This window comes from Mobula hypostoma, chromosome 3 (genome assembly GCF_963921235.1).
Source record: "Mobula hypostoma chromosome 3, sMobHyp1.1, whole genome shotgun sequence".
Classification (NCBI taxonomy): domain Eukaryota; kingdom Metazoa; phylum Chordata; class Chondrichthyes; order Myliobatiformes; family Myliobatidae; genus Mobula; species Mobula hypostoma.
This window is the reverse complement of record NC_086099.1, coordinates 3,737,151-3,760,566: the sequence shown is the minus strand read 5'-3', so window position 1 is coordinate 3,760,566 and position 23,416 is coordinate 3,737,151. Positions and strand designations below refer to the sequence as shown.

Below are 23,416 nucleotides of genomic sequence, written 5' to 3'. Positions count from 1 at the left end.
TCTCCCTCTGTCCCTCTGACTATACCCCTTGCCCATCTGCTAGGTTCCCCCCCCCCTCTTTTTCTTCTCCCTGGGCCTCCTGTCCCATGATCCTCTCATATCCCTTTTGCTAATCAACTGTCCAGCTCTTGGCTCCATCCCTCCCTCTCCTGTCTTCTCCTATCATTTTGGATCTCCCCCTCCCCCTCTTAAATCTCTTACTAGCTCTTCAGTTAGTCCTGACAAAGGGCCTCAGCCTGAAACATTGACTGTACCTCTTCCTAGAGATGCTGCCTGGCCTGCTGCGTTCACCAGCAACTTTGATGTGTGTTGCTTGGAGTATTGTGAATGGTTTTGAGCCCCTTATCAAAGAAATGATATGCTGACAATGGAGAGGGTCCAGAGGAGGATCATGAAAACGATTCTGGAGATGAAAGGGTTAACAAATGAGCAGCAGTTGATAGCTCCGGGTCTGTACGTACTGGAGTTCAGAAGAATGTGGGGATTGAAGTCCATCAAATATTGAAAGGCCTAGATGGTGTGGATATGGGGGAGTCCAGGATCAGAGGGCACAACTTCAGAATAGAGGGACGTTCAGAGATGAGGAGAAATTTCTTTAGAAGGAGGTGAATCTGTGGAATTCATTACCACAGATGGCTGTGGAGGCCAAGTTGTTGAGTAAATTTAAAGCAGAGGTTCATAGGTTCTTGGTTAGTCAGGGTGTCAAAGGTTACAGAAAGAAGGAAGGAGAACGGGGTTGAGACGGATAATGAATCAGCAATGACACCGTGGCAGAGTAGACTTGATAGGCTGAGTGGCCCAATTCTGCGCTTTTGTCTTACGGTCTTTTGGTATCAACCATTCCCACCTTGGGAAAATGTCTCTTGACTATTCACTCGATCAAAACCTCTCATCATCTTCTAAACCTCTACCTAGTCATATCTCATCTTCCTTTGCTCGAACAAGAAAGGACCTAGCTCACTCAACCTACCTTCATGACATGCTCTCTAATCGAGGCAGCATGCTGGCAAATCTCATCTGCACTCCCTCGAAACCTTCCACATACGATGTGAACAACTTCAAAGCCAAAGACTAAAACAAAACCCAGTGCATTTTGAAGAAGGGGCATTTGGAATATTGTTCTCTGACTCAGTTGGTAATTGAAACTAATGTAGAAGATCACTGTGCTCCCAAGTGACTGAAATATCTGGATTTTACAGATTATGATATCTTGAAGTTCAAAGTAAATATATTATCAACGTTTATATAGATCATAAACAACTCTGAGATTCATTTTCTTGTGGGTATTCACAGGAAATACAAAGAAATACCATAGATTAAAAGAAGATCACACCCAAACGACCGATGTGCAAAAAGCAACAAACTGTGCAAATACAAAAAGAAAGGAAAAAAGAAATATAATTAAAAATAAATAAATAATAAATATTGAGAGTATGAGATGATGAGTCGATAGATTGTGGGAACAGTTCAGTGAAGGGCCGAGTAAAGTTCAGTGAAGCCTTCAGCCAAAACTCAAATATATTGCACTATCAGTTACTTCCTCAATAATGTTGCAATATGTATTTCTAATTAAAAGACATAAATATCTGATCTAAAAACATTACCTTAAATTTTATTGACCACTTTTTCTGTTAATCATAACAATGCCAAATTCTGACCTGTTTCTGAGGTTTCAGCTCTGTTTTTTTCATTCCGATTTTGGAATGTGGCCGCTGTGGTGTGGAGATTTTAGGGAGCACCTTAGAATTACAGTTTGTTGTCCTTGAAATTGAGAAAAATTAGTCAGAATATATCACTTCGTAAATCTTATGTAACAAACAGATATGAATTGACAGGTACGAACAAAGTTATATTTAAATATTATTGTCTGCCTAATTATCTCAATGGGCTGGAAGACAAAAAAGTTTTGGGAAGACCAATGGGGGTCTTTCACTGAGGTGGTGATCTGCCAGCAGCACTTGACGTTTGTCTCCATGTGTGTCCCTGGGACCGGCCCGTAGGTCAGAGAATCCTGTGTTACGCACACATAGGCTCTTGCGTTTTTCTCGTCACCCTCTTTGCAAACCCACAGTCCACAAACAGGTGAGAAATCATCTTGTCCCTTACAGTCATCACACAGGTTCCATTATCTTTATTTTATTTATTTAGACATACAGCATGGAACAGGCTCTTCTGGCCCCTTGAGCCGTGCCACTAGCATCTCACCAACGTGACCCTAGTGTAATCACAGGACAATTTACAATGACCAATTAACCTACTAACCAGTACATCTTTAGACTGTGGAAGGAAACCAAAGCACGTGGAGGAAACCTACGCATTCACAGGGAGGACATACAAGTTCCTTACAGATGGCAAAGGGAATTGAACTCCAAACTCTGGAATGCCCTGAGCTGTAATAGCATTGTGCTAACCACTACACTACCATAGCGCCATTGGTAAATTCTGAGAATGAAATGCTAGCTTGCACGCAGTACATGCATGTGAATTGTGCTGCTATAGCCACATTTCCTAGCCCTCAATCTTCAGATAACCAGTGGAGAAGAAATCAAAGGGGTGCAACTCCTTCCTCACTGTGGGCCAGCTCCCATCTGGTCCCTCCTTTGCTTCCTTACTCCTCTACTTCTCCTTCTCTTCTGCTTCTACCTCTTCGTATAATTTTACTAAACTGGCTTCAGTTGTTTCTACCTGTACGCTTGCGGTTTCAGTTGCCTCGAGTTCCTCTGCTGCCTTCTTTGCTCTGATGCCTGCCCACTCATTTCCTTTCTGCTCCTTACTCTCCACTTTCTGGTAAGCTTTGCTTTAATTACCACTAACTCTGCTGGCAGACTCACGGCTTCCAGCAGTTCTGTGTGAACATAGAACATAGAATAGTACAGCACAGTACAGGCCCTTCGGCCCACAATGTTGTGCCGAACCTCAAACCCTGCCTCCCATATAAGCCCCCCACCTTAAATTCCTCCATATACCTGTCTAGTAGTCTCTTAAACTTCACTAGTGTATCTGCCTCCACCACTGACTCAGGCAGTGCATTCCACACACCAGCCACTCTCTGAGTAAAAAACCTTCTTCTAATATCCCCTTGAGCTTCCCACCCCTCACCTTAAAGCCATGTCCTCTTGTATTGAGCAGTGGTGCCCTGGGGAAGAGGCGCTGGCTATCCACTCTATCTATTCCTCTTATTATCTTGTACACCTCTATCATGTCTCCTCTCATCCTCCTCCTCTCCAAAGAGTAAAGCCCTAGCTCCCTTCATCTCTGATCATAATGCATACTCTCTAAACCAGGCAGCATCCTGGTAAATCTCCTCTGTACCCTTTCCAATGCTTCCACATCCTTCCTATAGTGAGGCGACCAGAACTGGACACAGTACTCCAAGAGTGACCTAACCAGGCTGCATCGTTACATCGCGACTCTTAAACTCTATCCCTCGACTTATGAAAGCTAACACCCCATAAGCTTTCTGAACTACCCTATCTACCTGTGAGACAACTTTCAGGGATCTGTGGACATGTACCTCGAGATCCCTCTGCTCCTCCACACTACCAAGTATCCTGCCATTTACTTTGTACTCTGCCTTGGAGTTTGTCCTTCCAAAGTGTACCACCTCACACTTCTCCAGGTTGAACTCCATCTGCCACTTCTCAGCCCATTTCTGCATCCTATCAATGTCTCTTTGCAATCTTTGACAATCCTCTACACTATCTACAACACCACCAACCTTTGTGTCGTCTGCAAACTTGCCAACCCACCCTTCTACCCCGACATCCAGGTTGTTAATAAAAATCACGAAAAGTAGAGGTCCCAGAACAGATCCTTGTGGGATACCACTAGTCACAATCCTCCAATCTGAATGTACTCCCTCCACCACGACCCTCTGCCTTCTGCAGGCAAGCCAGTTCTGAATCCACCTGGCCAAACTTCCCTGGATCCCATCCCTTCTGACTTTCTGAATAAGCCTACCATATGGAACCTTGTCAAATGCCATACTAAAATCCATATAGATCACATTAACTGCACTACCCTCATCTATATGCCTGGTCACCTCCTCAAAGAACTCTATCAGGTTTGTTAGACATGATCTGCCCTTCACAAAGCCATGCTGACTGTCCCTAATCAGACCATGATTCTCTAAATGCCCAGAGATCCTATCTCTAAGAATCTTTTCCAACAGCTTTCCCACCACAGACGTAAGGCTCACTGGTCTATAATTACCCGGACTATCCCTTCTACCTTTTTTGAACAAGGGGACAACATTCGCCTCTCTCCAATCCTCCGGTACCATTCCCGTGGACAATGAGGACATAAAGATCCTAGCCAGAGGCTCAGCAATCTCTTCTCTTGCCTCGTGGAGCAGCCAGGCCCCGGGGACTTATCTGTCCTAATGTATTTTAACAACTCCAACACCTCCTCTCCCTTAATATCAAAATGCTCCAGAAAATCAACCTCACTCATATTGTCCTCACCATCATCAAATTCCCTCTCATTGGTTAATACCGAAGAGAAGTATTCATTAAGGACCTCGCTCACTTCCACAGCCTCCAGGCACATCTTCCCACCTTTATCTCTAACCGGTCCTACATTCACTCCTGTCATCCTTTTTTCTTCACATAATTGAAGAATGCCTTGGGGTTTTCCTTTACCCTACTCGCCAAGGCCTTCTCATGCCCCCTTCTTGCTCTTCTCTGCCCCTTCTTAAGCTCCTTTCTTGCTTCCCTATATTCCTCAATAGACCCATCTGATCCTTGCTTCCTAAACCTCATGTATGCTGCCTTCTTCCACCTGACTGGATTTTCCACCTCACTTGTCACCCATGATTCCTTCACCCTACCATTCTTTATCTTCCTCACTGGGACAAATTTATCCCTAACATCCTGCAAGAGATCTCTAAACATCGACCACGTGTCCATAGTACATTTCCCTGCAAAAGCATCATCCTAATTCACAACTGCAAGTTCTAGCCTTATAGCCTCATAATTTGCCTTTCCCCAATTAAAAATTTTCCTGTCCTCTCTGATGCTATCCTTTTCCATGATAATGCTAAAGGCCAGGGAGTAGTGGTCACTGTCCCCCAGATGCTCACCCACTGAGAGATCTGTGACCTGACCCGGTTCATTACCTAGTACTAGATCTAGTATGGCATTCCCCCTGGTCGGCCTGTCAACATACTGTGACAGGAATCCGTCCTGGACACAGTTAACAAACTCTGCCCCATCTAAACCCTTGGAACTAATCAGGTGCCAATCAATATTAGGGAAGTTAAAGTCATCCATGATAACAACCCTGTTATTTTTGCACCTTTCCAAAATCTGCCTCCCAATCTGCTCCTCTGTGTCTCTGCTGCTACCAGGGGGCCTATAGCATACCCCCAATAGAGTAACTGCTCCCTTCCTGTTCCTGACTTCCACCCATATTGACTCTAAAGAGGATCCTGCTACATCACCCACCCTTTCTGTAGCTGTAATAGTGTCCTCGACCAGTAATGCCACCCTCCTCCCCTTTTTCTGCCCTCTCTATCCCTTTTAAAGCACTGAAATCCGGGAATATTGAGAATCCATTCCTGCCGTGATATTAAGTGCCCGTGTTGAATACCTGCCCCTGTTGAGTTTACAAATTCTCGTTGTGCCCATGCCATCATAGTCTTGCACCACCCTGAAGGCATATCGGCTGTCTGTATACATATTTATTCATCTGCCTTTACTGTAGTGCAGTGCTTCTATCAGGGCCGCCAGTTCTGCCACCTGAGTTGAGCAACCCCCTGACAGTGCAAGACCCAATCAATGACAGCTGGAACCCATTTAGTGTGCTTTGTGCTCCTCTATGCCACAACTTTTCCTTCCCTCTGCTGTTCACTCGGTGGTGCCCTTCAGCAGAAGATCAAACTTGGCAATCTGGGACCGGGCTATATATTTTCTCTTTGTGACAATGTTTTTCTGCAATCATAACAATATGTGTTATTTGTACTTTGTGCTATTGGTAGTTGTTTTGCAACTTGGTCCCCAAGCCGTTTCATTTGGAGGTATTCAGTTCTGGTCACCGAACTATAGGAAGGATATCAGTAAGATTGAAAGAGTGCAGAGAAGATTTACTAGGATGTTGCCGGGTCTTCAGGAGTTGAGTTACAGGGAAAGATTGAACAGGTTAGGACTTCATTTCTTGGAGCGTAGAGAATGAGGGGAGATTTGATAGAGGTTTACAAAATTATGAGGGGTATAGACAGAGTAAATGTGAATAGGCTTTTTCCATTTAGATTAGGAGAGATAATACGAGAGGACATGGCTTTAGGGTGAAAGGGGAAAGGTTCAGGGGGATCATTAGGGGGAACTTCTTCACTAAGAGAGTGGTGGGAGTGTGGAACAAGCTACCATCTGATGTGGTAAATGCGGGCTCACTCTTAGGTTTTAAGAACAAATTGAATAGATACATGGATGGGAGAGGTCTGGAGGGAAAGGGACTGGATGCAGGTCAATGCGACTAGCGGAATGAAGTTTCAGCACAGACTAGAAGGGCCGAATGGCCTGTTTCCTGTGCTGTAGTCTTCTATGGTTCTATTCATGAGTGGTTGAATGATGATTAAATTTAAACTTGAAATTCTTACTTTGGAAATCTCTTTATTACTCTCGTCAGCTGCAGCTCCTTTAGCTCAATTAAAACCAGTGTATTTCCAGAGACTTCCGTCTTACACAACCAGCTTTGACATATGTGGCACAATCTGAGTTAAGCAATAATCACTAATGACACCCTCCCCACCCCCCAACCCCATAACCTTTGTTAAAATAAGATAAAAATAGAAACTGAACTGAAATAAGACCATAAGACCATAAGACAAAGGAGCAGAAGTAGGCCATTCGGCCCATCGAGTCTGCTCCGCCATTTTATCATGAGCTGATCCATTTTCTCCTATTTAGTCCCACTCCCCTGCCTTCGCACCATAACCTTTGATGCCCTGGCTACTCAGATACCTATCAATCTCCGCCTTAAATACACCCAATGACTTGGCCTCCACTGCTGCCCGTGGCAACAAATTCCATAGATTCACCACCCTCTGACTAAAAAAATTTCTTCGCATTTCTGTTCTGAAAGGGCGCCCTTCAATCCTTAAGTCATGCCCTCTCGTACTAGACTCCCCCATCATGGGAAACAACTTTGCCACATCCACTCTGTCCATGCCTTTTAACATTCGAAATGTTTCTATGAGGTCTCCCCTGATTCTTCTAAACTCCAAGGAATACAGTCCAAGAGCAGACAAATGTTGTTCCTCGATTACAAACGTAAAGCTGCTCTTTTTAACTTCTCCAATATGACAGTACAACAACATCAGAAAATAGGAGCAGGAGTCACTTTGGAGTATTTTCCTCCAATCACTTGAAAGCGGAGGAGGACGAGAGGTGACTTGGTAGAGGTGCATAACTTGATAAGAGGCACAGATCAAGTGGACATCCAGAGACTTCTCCCAGGGCACAAATGGTTAAGATGACAGGACATCCATTTAAAAAGATTAGGGGGATGTCAGAGATGCATTTTTTTTATAAACACAGAGAGTGGAGGGTGCCTGGATCGTGCTGCCAGGAGTGGTGGTAGAGGCAGATACATTAGAGGCTTTTAAGAGACTCATAGATATGCATGCACATGGCTGAAAGAAAAATGGAGGTCCATGCAGGAGGGAAGGGTTAGAAGATCAGCCTGATATCATGGGCCAAAGGGCCTGTACTCTGTTGTACTGTTCTATGTTCTACATTGCTATATCAATTGGTGTGTATCCTGTCCATCTTTAATAATTACTACTCATCTCTAGTAGGTGTTCGTGTGTCATAGTGTTCATGAATTCTGCCTTACTGAGTTGGAATAACGATGTTTGCATAAATAAGTACAGTGGATTCCGGTTAATTGGGCTATCAGTTAATTGGGATAACCGCTTGTTCGGGACAACTCTTAAAGAACATAAACTAATCAAGAAAATAGCTGGAACAACAGGAATTCTGCAGATGCTGGAAATTCAAGCAACATACATCAAAGTTGCTGGTGAACGCAGCAGGCCAAGCAGCATCTATAGGAAGAGGCGCAGTCGACGTTTCAGGCCGAGACCCTTCGTCAGGACTAACTGAAGGAAGAGTGAGTAAGGGATTTGAAAGCTGGAGGGGGAGGGGGAGATGCAAAATGATAGGAGAAGACAGGAGGGGGAGGGATAGAGCCGAGAGCTGGACAGGTGATAGGCAAAAGGGGGTATGAGAGGATCATGGGACAGGAGGTCCGGGACGAAAGACGGGGGGGGGTGACCCAGAGGATGGGCAAGAGGTATATTCAGAGGGACAGAGGGAGAAAAAGGAGAGTGAGAGAAAGAATGTGTGCATAAAAATGAGTAACAGATGGGGTACGAGGGGGAGGTGGGGCCTAGCGGAAGTTAGAGAAGTCGATGTTCATGCCATCAGGTTGGAGGCTACCCAGACGGAATATAAGGTGTTGTTCCTCCAACCTGAGTGTGGCTTCATCTTTACAGTAGAGGAGGCCGTGGATAGACATGTCAGAATGGGAATGGGATGTGGAATTAAAATGTGTGGCCACTGGGAGATCCTGTTTTCTCTGGCGGACAGAGCATAGATGTTCAGCAAAGCGGTCTCCCAGTCTGCGTCGGGTCTCGCCAATATATAAAAGGCCACATCGGGAGCACCGGACACAGTATATCACCCCAGTCGACTCACAGGTGAAGTGATGCCTCACCTGGAAGGACTGTTTGGGGCCCTGAATGGTGGTAAGGGAGGAAGTGTAAGGGCATGTGTAGCACTGGTTCCGCTTACATGGATAAGTTCCAGGAGGGAGATCAGTGGGGAGGGATGGGGGGGACGAATGGACAAGGGAGTTGTGTAGGGAGCGATCCCTGCGGAATGCGGGGGGGGGGGGAGGGAAAGATGTGCTTAGTGGTGGGATCCCGTTGGAGGTGGCGGAAGTTACGGAGAATAATATGTTGGACCCGGAGGCTGGTGGGGTGGTAGGTGAGGACCAGGGGAACCTTATTCCTAGTGGGGTGGTGGGAGGATGGAGTGAGAGCAGATGTACGTGAAATGGGGGAGATGCGTTTAAGAGAGCTCTTAAACGCATCTCCCCCATTTCACGTACATCTGCTCTCACTCCATCCTCCCACCACCCCACTAGGAATAAGGTTCCCCTGGTCCTCACCTACCACCCCACCAGCCTCCGGGTCCAACATATTATTCTCCGTAACTTCCGCCACCTCCAACGGGATCCCACCACTAAGCACATCTTTCCCTTCCCCCCTCTCTCTGCATTCCGCAGGGATCGCTCCCTACACAACTCTCTTGTCCATTCGTCCCCCCCATCCCTCCCCACTGATCTCCCTCCTGGCACTTATCCGTGTAAGCGGAACAAGTGCTACACATGCCCTTACACTTCCTCCCTTACCACCATTCAGGGCCCCAAACAGTCCTTCCAGGTGAGGCATCACTTCACCTGTGAGTCGACTGGGGTGATATACTGCGTCCGGTGCTCCCGATGTGGCCTTTTATATATTGGCGAGACCCGACGCAGACTGGGAGACCGCTTTGCTGAACATCTATGCTCTGTCCGCCAGAGAAAGCAGGATCTCCCAGTGGCCACACATTTTAATTCCACATCCCATTCCCATTCTGACATGTCTATCCACGGCCTCCTCTACTGTAAAGATGAAGCCACACTCAGGTTGGAGGAACAACACCTTATATTCCGTCTGGGTAGCCTCCAATCTGATGGCATGAACATTGACTTCTCTAACTTCCGCTAGGCCCCACCTCCCCCTCGTACCCCATCTATTACTTATTTTTATACACACCTTCTTTCTCTCACTCTCCTTTTTCTCCCTCTGTCCCTCTGAATATACCTCTTGCTCATCCTCTGGGTCACCCCCCCCCCGTCTTTCTTCCCGGACCTCCTGTCCCATGATCCTCTTGTATCCCCTTTTGCCTATCACCTGTCCAGCTCTCGGCTCTATCCCTCCCCCTCCTGTCTTCTCCTATCATTTTGCATCTCCCCCTCCCCCTCCAGCTTTCAAATCCCTTACTCACTCTTCCTTCAGTTAGTCCTGACGAAGGGTCTCGGCCTGAAACGTCGACTGCGCCTCTTCCTATAGATGCTGCCTGGCCTGCTGCGTTCACCAGCAACTTTGATGTGTGTTGCAAGAAAATAGCTGGACTCCCTTCATTTATTTGGGACACTATGCTGCTTAATTGGGACAGGAGACTGTTGCCGAACAGTTTCTAACTTACATTAGTCAAATACACTTGTGTGACTGTCACCATGATTAGAGCGAACAATTTTTAAATAGTGTCAGTTATGTGTGTTTGTGCTCAAAAAGCAGCGATTTTTGACAATTGACAAGAAATAAGCAGTAAGAAAATTCAGAATTGTTTTGCTCACCACAGTTTCAAGCATTCAGTCTTGGAAATGCCAGAAACAGCTGAGAGTGAAAATAAAATTTCAACAAGTTAGAAACAATGTGAAGGTATTGAATGTTACAATGTAAAGGAAGATTTGGTGGATGCAACCGTCGAAATCATTGCATGAAGACAGTCCATTATCTGCATTAGGTGTCTGCACTGATTTTGCTCATTACAGTCACTCAAAAGAACAAGGCAGCATACACTGGATGAATTCCTCCATCATTAAATATTAGGAACTAATACAGTTTTATAGCACTATAGTAGTATTGATAGTGTTACAAGTTGTTCTATATTTCATTTCAATACATAATTTGTTACTCAGTTTGTCTTCTTTATACTCTTTTTCTAAATAGAAACATAGAAAACCTACAGCACAATACAAGCCCTTTAGCCCTCAAAGCTGTGCCAAACATGTCCCTACCTTAGAATTACCTAGGCTTTACCCATAGCCCTCTATTTTTCTAAGCTCCACGTACCTATCCAGAAGTCTCCTTTAAAAGGCCCTATTGTTTCCGCCTCCACCACTGCCGCCAGCAGCCCATTCCACACACTCACCACTCTCTGTGTAAAAAACGTACCCCTGACATCTCCTCTGTACCTACTTCCAAGCACCTTAAAGCTATGCTCTCTAATGCTAGCCATTTCAGCCCTGGGGAAAAGCCTCTGACTATCCACACGATCATTGCCTCTCATTATCTTGTACCCCTCTATCAAGTCATCTCTCATCCTCCGTCACTCCAAGGAGAAAAGGCCAAGTTCACTCAACCTATTCTCATAAGACATGCTCCCCAATCCTGACAACATCCTTGTAAGTCTCCTCTGCACCCTTTCTATGGTTTCCACATCCTTCCTATAGTGAGGTGACCAGAATTGAGCACAGTATTCCAAGTGGGGTCTGACCAGGGTCCTACATAGCTGCAATGTTACCTCTCGGCTCTTAAACTCAATCCCACAATTGATGAAGGCCGATGCACCGTATCCCTTCTTAACCACAGAATCAACCTGCGTAGCAGCTTTGAGTGTCCTATGGACTCGGACCTCAAGATCTCTCTGATCTTCCATACTGCCAAAAGTCTTACCATTAATACTATATTCTGCCATCATATTTGACCTACCAAAATGAACCACTTCACACTTAACTGTGTAGAGCTCCATCTGCCACTTCTCAGACCAGTTTTGCGTCCTATTGATGTCCAGCTGTAATCTCTGACAGCCCTCCACGCTATCCACAGCATCTCCAGCCTTTGTGTCATCAGCAAATTTACTGACCCATCCCTCCACTTCCTCATCCAGGTCATTTATAAAAATCACAAAGAGAAGGGGTCCCAGAACAGATCCCCAAAGCACACCACTGGTCACCGACCTCCATACAGAATATGACCCGTCTACAACCATTCTTTTCCTTCTGTGGGCAAGCCAATTGTGAATCCACAAAGCAATGTCCCCTTGGATCCCATGCCTTCTTACTTTTTCAAAAAGCCTTGCATGGGTACCTCATCAAATGCCTTGTGGAAATCCATATACACTACATCTACTGCTCTACCTTCATCAATATGTTCAGTCACATCTTCAAATAATGCAATCAGGCTCATACTGCACGACCTGCCTTTGACAAAGCCATGCTGACAATTCCTAATCATATTATGCCTCTCCAAATGTTCATAAATCCTGCCTCTCAGGATCTTCTCCATCAACTTCCAAGCAAAATTTCCATGAAATTTTGGCTAATTGGGGCAACTGCTTAATTGGGCCAAAATGTGTCCCAGTTAACTGGAATCCACTGTACACATCAAAATGCCATATCACTTAATGGGAACATGTCTGTTTGTGATCATTCCACACGCCCGTAATTCTTGCCTCTCCAGTGGTAGAGGTGGTAGTTTTGGGAGGTCCTGTCGAAATATCTATTCTACAGCACACAGAAGAGCTATATGGCAATAAATTTTCAAAAAGGCAGACTTTTGTCATGGCATTCCACACAAAGCTTCTTGATGCTATCTTGTGATTTTTTAAAAATTACCTTTTTAGTTTTCCTCCACTTCGTGGCTGTAATTTTGCATTTTCTATAAAAGCAAATAAATGAAGTAAGCCGATTCCATTGGTCTATTTTCACCTTAGCTTTGTATGCTTCATGCAAACAGTCACTCTGTTACCTCTGCATATAAAAATGACAGAAATGTCTTTCTTCCTCTGGATAGCTTTAAGCCACTTTATAGAACAAAGAAACTGGGAAGTTACCATGTCTGAGCAACACACACACACACACACAAAATGCTGGAGGAACTCAGTACGTCGGCAACATCTATGGATAAACTGTCGATGTTTAAGAAAGGTTCCGTGTTAAATGAAACTAATTCCATCTGTCTGCACATGCTGTGTATCTCTTTTTCCCATGCCTATCTATGTCTCTGTGTAAGAGTCTCCTAAATTGCTTCTACCTTTCCCCTGGCAGCACAATCCAAGTTAATGACCACTCTCTGTGAAAATAAAATTTGCCTTCTCACATTAAAGCTACACCTACAATTATTTGACATTTCCACCCTGCGTTTTGGTACAAGTCCATAAGACACAGCAGCAGAATTCAGTCATTCAGCCCATCCCGTCTGCTCTGCCATTCCATCATGACTAATTTATTTTTCATCTCAACCCCATTCTCCATAACCTTTGACGTCCTGACTAATCAAGAACATGACAACCTCTGCTTTAAATATACCCAAAGACTTGGTCTTTGGGTATATTTAAAGCAGATTCACCACTCTCTGGCTAAATAAATTCCTCCTCATCTCAGTTCTAAATGGCTGTCCCTCTATTCTGAGGCTGTGCCTTCTGGTCCTTGACTCTCCCACTATAGAAAATTTGCTCTCCACATCCACTCTTTGGTATTGGTGTAGGTAATGGATAAAGACTCTGACACTCACCCCTATCTAACTCTCTCATTAGGGTTTACATTTTTAACACCTCAGCCACCAGCTCACCCATGGCCATCTTCCAACGCTCTTGAGAAAACAATCCAACTTTCTCCAGCCCAGTATCCCTTTTGCCAATCAACTTTCCAGCTCTTAGCTCCATCCCTCCTGTCCTCTCCTATCATTTCAGATCTCCCCCCACCTCCCACTTTCAAATCTCTCACTAGCTCTTCTTTCAGTTAGTCCTGACGAAGGGTCTCGGCCCGAAACGTCGACTGTACCTCTTCCTAGAGATGCTGCCTGGCCTGCTGCATTCACCAATATTTTTTGTTTGTGTTGCTCCAACTTTCTCCTATCTCTCTTTATAGCTAATACACTCCAATCCGGGAAACAGTCCAGTGAATCTCTGCTTCATCCTCTCTGCAGCATTCTATACTGTATGAAGTGACATACAGGCAAATTCTCATCCTGCATCTAGACTGGTGTGATACCATATTCACCACAACACAAGCACTCTACCTATCTGGAGTGAAATATTCCATTCCAGAGGGCATCAATGTGAAAAAGCATCCAGGAAAAGTACAGACAAAATCTGCAATGCTTTTCCCCAATTCAAGTTGTAAAATTTACCTTTAACTCACGTAAGAAACCCCATTTTGCCGGACTTCCGGTAGCGCTCATGGAGTGAAGTCGCGTTCTTGACTCGCTCCATTACCTCTGAGTTTTTTCTCTCTATGGTCAGCTATACTTTAATTAACTATTAAGGCATCAATTTTTACAATACTTTGAATTAAACTGAATTCTCTGACAATTGGACGATACTGAGATCGGCTATGTCTAAGAACGGGAAAGACGGCAAGGATGGTAAACCTCCGGTTAAACCGAAAGCTACGGATCTCCCTCCGACTGAATCACCGGTGACTTTGAAAGCTATATCGGAGTTAATTCAGAGGGAAATTTCAACCTCTGTTAGGGAGATGATTCGTACAGAAATTATGGGCTCTGTTAAAGACCTGATTCATACGGAAATCTCAACTAAGTTCCAGAAAATTGCCGATTTAATTGATAAGATGCAAACATGTATTGCGGAACATCAGTCGGCTATATCTGATCTTCAAAAATCCGCGCAACAAAGTGAGCTTAAGATGGGGAAAGTCGAAGAAACAATTAATGTAATGAAGAAGAAACTTGACTTTTTGACTTTTAAAAACTCTGACTTGGAATCTAGAATGCGACGGCAGAATTTACGAATGATTGGCGTCAGGGAAGCCGTGGAAGCTAACAACCCTATGAAATATTTCTCCCAACTTTTAAAAGATGCATTCCCTACTGTATTTCCTGACCAACCACCGCTACTGGATCGTGTTCACAGAATCCCATCATACTCGTCTAGGTCAGATAGACCTAGGCATGTTATCTTACGTTTTCATTACTTTCAAGACAAGGAGAGACTGTTTCGATTCGCTCGATCTAAAGGTTTCATTGATTTTTCGGATCTTAAGTTCCGATTCGTGGAAGATTTCAGTAAACCAATCTGGGACCAACGGGTCCGTTACAGATCCGTGATGTCGGAATTCTATAAGATGGATTTAAGACCAGCGCTGCTGTACCCTGCACGTCTAAGGATTCGCATGTTAGATGGAGCCCTTCGTTTTTTTGATTCTCCATCGGATGCCCAGAGTTATCTGGATCAACTTTCATCTTCAACATCTTAATTGCCTTTTTTTTAATTTTCTCCGTTGATCGGAGGCTGTGAATTGGTTGGTTTTAACTTTTCTGTGCCCTATTTGGGCAGAAAAGTTTACTTTCGATTTCTTAATATGGCTGCTAAACTTTCTTTTTAACTGCGTCATTTCTTTCTTTTCCCAGGGGATTCTGGGTGGTTACTTCCCTTTTGTCATCTTACGTATTTCCTGTGCGGCCTTAAATTTTGTAGTTTTTTTAAAATTTTATTCTGTTTTGCTTTTTATAATCATTTTATGTTAATAATCCTATTTTTTTTTGTTGCTGTGTCTATTCATGAGTTTGAGGTTTATTGTGGTTTTTTTTTAATATATACTTTCCGGCTTTTGTTCTGTTCTGTGTGTATTTTAATTGAGCTAACTTTTTTTTACTTATTTTTTTACTGTTTTACAATTAGCTGATCCTTTTCATATTTATACCTTTTTTTTAGGGAGCGTATACCGGAAGTCATGGGGGTAGTTTTAGCGCTTGCTTCTTTCTGGCGGGTCTGCTTTAGATTTCGCCTTGGGGTCTTGGGGTGGGGGGCGGTGGGAGGGGCTTCACGTTTTAGTTTGTTTCTCTTTGGGCTATATACATTATTGAAGTATTGGTTGCGTCCTTTTCCCCGGTATCTTTTGTATGTTCTGTTTCCTCTCCGGGTTTGTGGGTCGCGCCTATTGTCAATCCTCCTTGTTATGGGTTGACTTTAGGATTTATGGAGTCTATTATTAATTTTGTCTCCTGGAATACTAATGGTCTTAATCATCCTATTAAAAGGAAAAAAGTTTTTAAAGTGTTCCGGAGACTTAAAGCACAAATTTTATTTTTACAAGAGACCCATGTACGGAGGGGGGACAGACTACGTTTTTTCAAATTCTGGAAGGGACAACAATTTCATTCGAACTCCAATGCTAAGATTCGAGGCGTCTCTATTTTTATAGACTCCTCAGTTACTTTTATACAACAGGATATTATCTCTGATCCGAATGGTAGATTTTTATTGGTTAGTGGTTTACTATTTAATAAAAAAGTAGTTTTGGTTAATGTTTATGCTCCTAATATGGATTGTCCGGAATTTTATAAATCATTGTTTGATCAGTTTCCGAATTTGAACGAGTTTTCATTGATTTGGGGCGGAGATCTTAATACCTGTTTTGGTCCAAAGCTTAATACTAGCTTTGGACCGTTCGGCTCCTTTACGGACTTTACCTAATAAATCTGCAAATTTGATTAATTTTTTCCTTTCTGATTCTGGGTCGACGGACATTTGGCGTTTTCTGCATCCTCAGGAAAAAGATTTTTCCTTCTTTTCACATGTTCATCATTCCTATTCAAGAATTGATTATTTTTTCATTGATTCTCGTCTCATTCCTTCAGTGATTAAATGTGATTATGATTCTATAACCATTTCGGATCATGCTCCACTTAAGCTTTCTATTAAAATTATGGCCAATATACCAAACAATAGACAATGGCGTTTTAATTCGCTGTTGCTTCAGGACTCGGACTTTGTTAATTTTATGAATGAACAGATTGAGCTTTTTTTTACAATTAACCATACAGAAGATATTTCGGTTAACACTCTTTGGGACACTTTTAAAGCCTATATTCGGGGTCAGATTATTTCGTATTCCGTTGCTTTGAGGAAGAAACAGAAGCAGGAGGAGATGGTAATTGTGGACAAGATTAAAGAAATTGATAAGAAATATGTTATGGCTCCTTCTGAGGAGCTATACAAACAAAGAACTGAACTTCAAATGGAACACAGTTTACTACTCTCGTCCTCGATTGTAAACCAATTAAAGAAAACAAGAAGTGATTTTTATGTTCACAGTGATAAAATTGGCAAGCTGCTGGCTAATCAATTGAAATCTAATTATGTTAAATCTCAAATCAATCAGATTTATAACCAAAATGATCGATTGATATTGGATCATGTGGGGATTAATCAAACCTTTTGTGATTTTTATTCTTCTTTATATCAATCAGAGTCTCCTCGAGATTCTAAATATATGAATGATTTTTTAGATAAGTTAGACTTCCCTCAGATTTCACAGGATATGTCTTCTTTATTAGGTACTTCCATTACAATGGATGAGATTAAGAATGTTATTTTTTCTATGAATCTGGGGAAAGCTCCTGGCCCTGATGGGTTTACCGTTGAATTTTATAAATGTTTTGCTTCTTTATTGATTCCTTGGCTCTATAAGGTTTTTGAGGCTTCTTTGAAACTTGGTAAACTTCCGGAATCTTTTAATAGAGCATCAATTTCTTTAATACTAAAGAAGGATAAAGACCCTGCTCAATGTGCATCTTATAGACCAATATCTTTATTAAATGTTGATTCTAAAGTTTTTTCTAAGTTATTAGCAAATAGACTAGAAAAAGTACTTCCTTCTATTATTTCGGAAGACCAAACGGGTTTTATTAAAGGTCGTTACTCTTTTTATAATATTCGTACATTGTTAAATATCGTTTATACTCCCTCACAAAATGTTCCTGAGTGTGTTATTTCTTTAGATGCCGAGAAAGCTTTTGATAGAGTAGAATGGCCTTATTTATTTAAGGTGCTTGAAATGTTTAATTTTAGCTTGAAATTTATATCCTGGATTAAACTGTTATATCACTCCCCTGTAGCCTCGGTTCGTACTAACTCCTTAAACTCACCTTTTTTTCCTCTCTTTCGTGGTACTCGACAAGGCTGTCCTCTTAGTCCCCTATTATTTGATATTGCATTAGAACCTCTTGCAATTGCTATTCGAGAATCTTCAAATATTACTGGGATAACTCGGGGATTAAAGTCCCATAAATTATCACTCTATGCTGATGATTTACTTTTATATATTTCTAATCCTGAGAGATCCATTCCTGTTGTTTTAGAGTTATTAGCACAATTTGGTCTTTTCTCAGGTTATAAATTAAATCTTAGTAAGAGTGAACTTTTTCCGATTAATAAACATCTTCCCTTATATTATAAATTTCCATTTAAATTGATTAATAATTACTTTTCATATCTTGGGATTAAAATTACTTGTAAACATAAAGATTTATTTAAGACTAACTTTTTACCATTAATAGACCATATTACTCAACTTTCATCTAAATGGTTTCCCTTATATTTAACTTTGATTGGTCGTATTAATGCAGTTAAGATGTTTTTTTTGCCAAAATTTTTATATGTGTTTCAGGCATTACCAATTTTCGTTCCTAAATCTTTTTTTGATAAAGTTGACTCTAAAATTTCTTCATTTATTTGGCAGAATAAGAATCCGAGACTGGGTAAAATACATTTACAGAAAGCTAAGAGAGATGGAGGTTTAGCATTACCTAACTTTAGATTTTATTATTGGGCTATTAATATTCGACATATGAAATTTTGGTTACTTGACCGGGACATACTATCTATTCCTAAATGGGTAGCATTGGAATTACAATCTGTTCAGGGTTATACACTTGGTTCTATTTTAGGTTCCTCTCTTCCTTTTGATTCGAAACGTCTTAAGCAGGTCTCTAACCCGATAGTTAAATATGCTTTGCGCATTTGGTTTCAATTCAGAAAATTTTTTGATCTTAATCAATTCGGGTTAGCGATTCCTATTTTAGGTAACATATTTTTTCCTCCCTCTTTTACGGATCGCGCTTTTCAAACTTGGAAGACTAAGGGTATTTTACGGTTTTTGGATTTATTTTTAGATGGTTCCCTTATGTCTTTTGAACAATTATCTAATAAATATAACTTATCAAGAATACATTTTTTTAGATATTTACAAGTTAGAAATTTCCTAAGTACTATACTTTCTTCCTTTCCAATGCTTCCTCCTATATATATTTTAGATTCGATAATTAACCTTAATCCATGTCAGAAAGGTGCATCGGCTATGATTTATAATATTATTATGAAACTTAGGAAAGCTCCATTTGATAAGATTAGGGTAGATTGGGAACAGGAATTGGGGCTTACCATTTCTGTGGATGATTGGGGGCAGATTTTACAATTAGTTAATACTTCCTCTATTTGTGCTAAACATTCCCTAATTCAATTTAAAGTGGTTCATAGAGCACATATGTCCAAAGATAAGTTAGCGCGTTTTTACTCGCATATTAATCCTTTCTGTGATAGATGTTCGGGGCAGATAGCCTCTTTAACTCATATGTTTTGGTCTTGCCCTACTTTGGAAACTTTTTGGAGAGATATTTTCAATATTATTTCTAAGGTATTAAATATAGATATCTCTCCTCACCCTATTACTGCTATCTTTGGACTACCTAAAATTTCTAGTAATCTTTCCCCTTCAGCCCGTAGAATGATTGCATTTCTTACTTTAATGGCGAAAAGATGTATTTTACAACATTGGAAAGAGCTTAATGCTCCAACTACCTTTTTTTGGTTTTCTCAGACGATTTTATGTTTGAATCTGGAGAAAATTAGAAGTAACCTTTATGATTCTTCATTTAAATTTGAACAGATTTGGGGACCTTTTATTCGATATTTTCATTTAATGTAATATTTACCCTTCTTGTTTTTTCTTCACTGTTTTAATGGAGGTCGGGATTGAGGACGTGATTTTAAGTTTAACTCTGTTTGGTTTCAAGTTAGCCCATTGCTTTGCTTTGCTTTTAGTTAGTTGCACGGTGGGTTTTTTTTTTTCTTTTTTTTTCCATTGATATATATAAAATCTAGTATACTATTATGTTATCTTGGTTTCTTATGCTTAAATTACATTGTTTGTAGTATTTTCTTTTTGGTATTGTTATCTTTTGGAATTTTATTATACTTTAACATTGTATTAATGTTTATATGGCTTACCTTTTTTGTATACTTACTCAATAAAAAGATTTAAAAAGAAAGAAAAGAAACCCCATTTTGCCCTTAAAAAATACAGCAGATTATATTATTATTCAACCAGACTACATAGGTTGATAGGTGGGTAAGAAGGCATATGGAATGTTTGCCTTCATTAGTCAAGCCATTGAATTCACAGTCAGGAAGTTATGTTGCAGCTTATAAAACTTCAGTTAAGCCACATCCTGAGAATTGCACACTGTTCTGGTTGCCCCATTATTGGAAGGCTGTCGAGGCTTTGGAGAAGGTGCAGAAGAGGTTTAATAGGATGTTGCCGGGATTAGAAGGCAAGTGATATCATGAGGGTGGACAAACCTGAGGTGTTTTCTCTCGAGTGGCGAAGGCTGAGGGCAGATCTAATATAAGATTTATAAGACACGTGGGGCATTGATAGAGTAGACAGACAATATCTTTTTCCCTGGGTTGAAATGTCTAATATCATTTAAGGTGAGAGGGCATACCTTCAAATGAGATACACGGAGCAAGTTGTTTTTTTCCCCAAATAGATACTGGAAGGCACTTGGAATACCCAGGGGAGCTGGTAGAGGCAGATACAGCGGATTCTTTTAAGACATGTTTAGATAGGCACATGAACGTGAGGAAAATGCTGAGATAGGAACATTGTGTAGGCAGAAGGAATTAGTTTAGTTTAATTGCTAATCTATTTAGTTCGGCACAGTTAGGCCACTGGGCCTGTTCAAAGAGTTATAGAGTCATAGAACAATACAGCATTAACCAGGTCCTTTGTCCCATCTAGTCCCTGCTGAACCATTAATCTGCCCAGTACCTGCATCCAAACCATAGCACTCCACACCCCTTCCATCCATGTTCAAACTTTACTTAAGTGTTGAAATTGAACCCACTTCCATCACTTCTACTAGCAATTCATCCACACTCCCCACCTCCTGAGTGAAGTCCCCCCTCATGTTTCCCTTGAACATTTTACCTTTCACCCTTAGCCTACGACTACCGCTGCACCCCTGCATTCTTCGCGGTAACGTATCGCTCTGCAGCCCTGAGGTTGGGACCACTGCTGTAGGTAGGTGACCAAAACTGTACACAATACTCCAAATCAGGCTTCACCAACATCTTATACAACTTCAAAATAACTCCTGTATGCAGTACATTAACTTATGAAGGCCAAGGTGTCTACCTGTTATGCCGCCTTCAACGAATTACAGATCTGTATTCCCAGGTCCCTTTGTTCTACCACACTCCTCAGTGCCCTCCCGTTCACTGGGCCTACCCTGGTTGGTCCTGCCACAGTGCCACACCTCACACTTGCCTGCATTAAATTCCATTGCCATTTTTCAGCCCATTTCACTGGCAGGTCCAGACCCCGCTGCAAGCTCTGATAGCCTTCCTTGCTGTCCACTACACCCCTAATCTTGGTGTCATCTGCAAATTTGCTAATCCGGATCATTGACATAGATGACAAACAACAAAGGACCCAGCACTGATTTCTGTGGCCCACCATTAATCACAGGCCTCCAGTCAGAGATGCAAACATCTACTACCACTCACTGGCTTCTCCCACAAAGCCAATGTCTAATCCAATTTACCACCTCATTTCGAATACCAAGCAACTGAACCTTCTTGACCAGTGGTCCCCAACTTCCGGGCCACGGACTGGTACCGGGCCGCAGAGCATGCGCTACCGGGCCGCGAGGAAACGGTATGATTTGGCGATATGAGCCAGCTGCACCTTTCCTCATTCCCTGTCACGCTCTGTTGAGCCATTACGCACGCGAGGTCATTACGCACGCATCATCCATGTCAGCACGGGAAGGACATCAACTGCTCGAGCTTGCAAATGACGGTGGGCTGAAAAGTATGTTTGACATAACATCTCTGCCGGCATTCCGGATCAAAGTCAAGGCTAAATATCCTGAGATAGCCACGAAAGCACTGAAAACGTTGCTTCCATTTCCAACACATCTCTGCAATGAATGCAACGAAAACTAAATTGCGGAATAGACTGGACATAAGAAAGCCCCTTCGAGTATCGCTGTCTCCCATCACCCCTCGATAGGACCGTGTTGTGAAAACCAACCCAGGGCTCCCACTGATTCAGCGATATTGGTGCGTTGCAATGATTTTATATGTTCATACGGGGAAAATATGCGCTGTGTTTAATATCCAAACATTACTTAAAATGTTGTGATGCTATTGACTTATATAACCATATAACAATTACAGCACGGAAACAGACCATCTCTGCCCTTCTAGTCCGTGCTGAACGCTACTCTCACCTCGTCCCACCAACCTGCACTCAGCCCATAACCGTCCATTACTTTCCTGTCCACATACCTATCCAATTTAACTTTAAATGATAATATCGGACCTGCCTATACCACTTCTACTGGAAGTTCGTTCAACACTTCAAGCTCCCCTGTCCTCCCCTGATAATTGTCTTATTGCTATATTCATGTGAGGAAAATTTGCGCTGTGTGTTTAGTATTAAATTCGTTAGATAAACCCTTTTAGAAACAAAATTGAGTGTATTAGCCACTTATCACCCATATTCCAGTCGTGATTAACACCCCGCCCCCCCCAACAGAATCGCCAAAAACGATTTGTAGAAAAATAATTGGCACGTGCACGCATGTGCAAGTCACACATGCGCACTGGTGCCCGCACAAGGCTTCATGGTCATTGTCGTCTTTCTCTGGGTAAATGCGACGTTTCGACTGCTACTCTTGTCCGTTGGCAACCATTCCCGTCCCCCCCGGTCGGCCAGTCCGCAGTGCAAAAAAGGTTGGGGACCCCTATTCTTGACCAACATCCCATGCAGGACCTTGTCAAAAGCCTTACTGAAGTCCATGTTGACAATATCCACCACGTTTTGTACCTTGGACCCGGAGGAATGCTGTTTCACTTGACTGTATTTATGGGCATTCATGTCTGGTTGAATGACAATTGAATCTGAACGATCAAACTTTCCTAATACATAGCGCATAAAATTCTATAGCACATTACAGGTCCTTTGGCCCACAATGTTGTGCCAACCATGCAACCTACTCTAGAAACTGTCTAGAGTTTCCCTACCGTATGCCTCTGTATTTTTCTAAGCTCGATGTACCTATCTAAGAGTCTCTTAAAAGATCCTATTGTATCCGCCTCTACCACCATCACGGGCAGTGCATTTCACACATCTACCACCCTCAGTGTAAAAAACTTACCTCTGATATCCCCTCTGTATCTGCTTCCAAGCACCTTAAAACTATGCCCCCTCATGTTGGCCATTTCACCCCTGGGAAAAAGCCTCTGGCTATCTACGCGATCAATGCCTCTCATCATTTCATACACCTTTCTTGAAAAAACTCTTACGATTGGTTAGACATGACTTACCACATACAAGGCCACGTTGATTATTCCTAATCAGTCCCTGTCTATGCAAATACTCATATATCCGGTCCCTTAGAATACCTTCCAATGACTTTTCCACTACTGATATTAGGCTCACCAGCCTATACAGTAATATCCTAGCATATTGTTACAGCATATCCTAAACAACA

The 23,416-nt window shown here is 42.2% G+C and overlaps 1 protein-coding gene across 4 annotated transcripts in view; it reads right to left on the bottom strand.

Moving 5' to 3' along the window:
- katnal2 (katanin p60 subunit A-like 2) overlaps positions 1-23,416 on the bottom strand; it is a 143,294-nt gene that overhangs the window by 81,033 nt on the left and 38,845 nt on the right. For all 4 annotated transcript variants that reach the window (XM_063042581.1, XM_063042579.1, XM_063042580.1 and 1 more), the window contains exons 4-5: positions 12,448-12,490; positions 1,659-1,761 (exon numbers count right to left, since the gene is read on the bottom strand). In XM_063042581.1, coding sequence (XP_062898651.1) covers positions 1,659-1,761; positions 12,448-12,490 — 146 coding nt within the window. The remainder of the gene's footprint in view (positions 1-1,658; positions 1,762-12,447; positions 12,491-23,416) is intronic.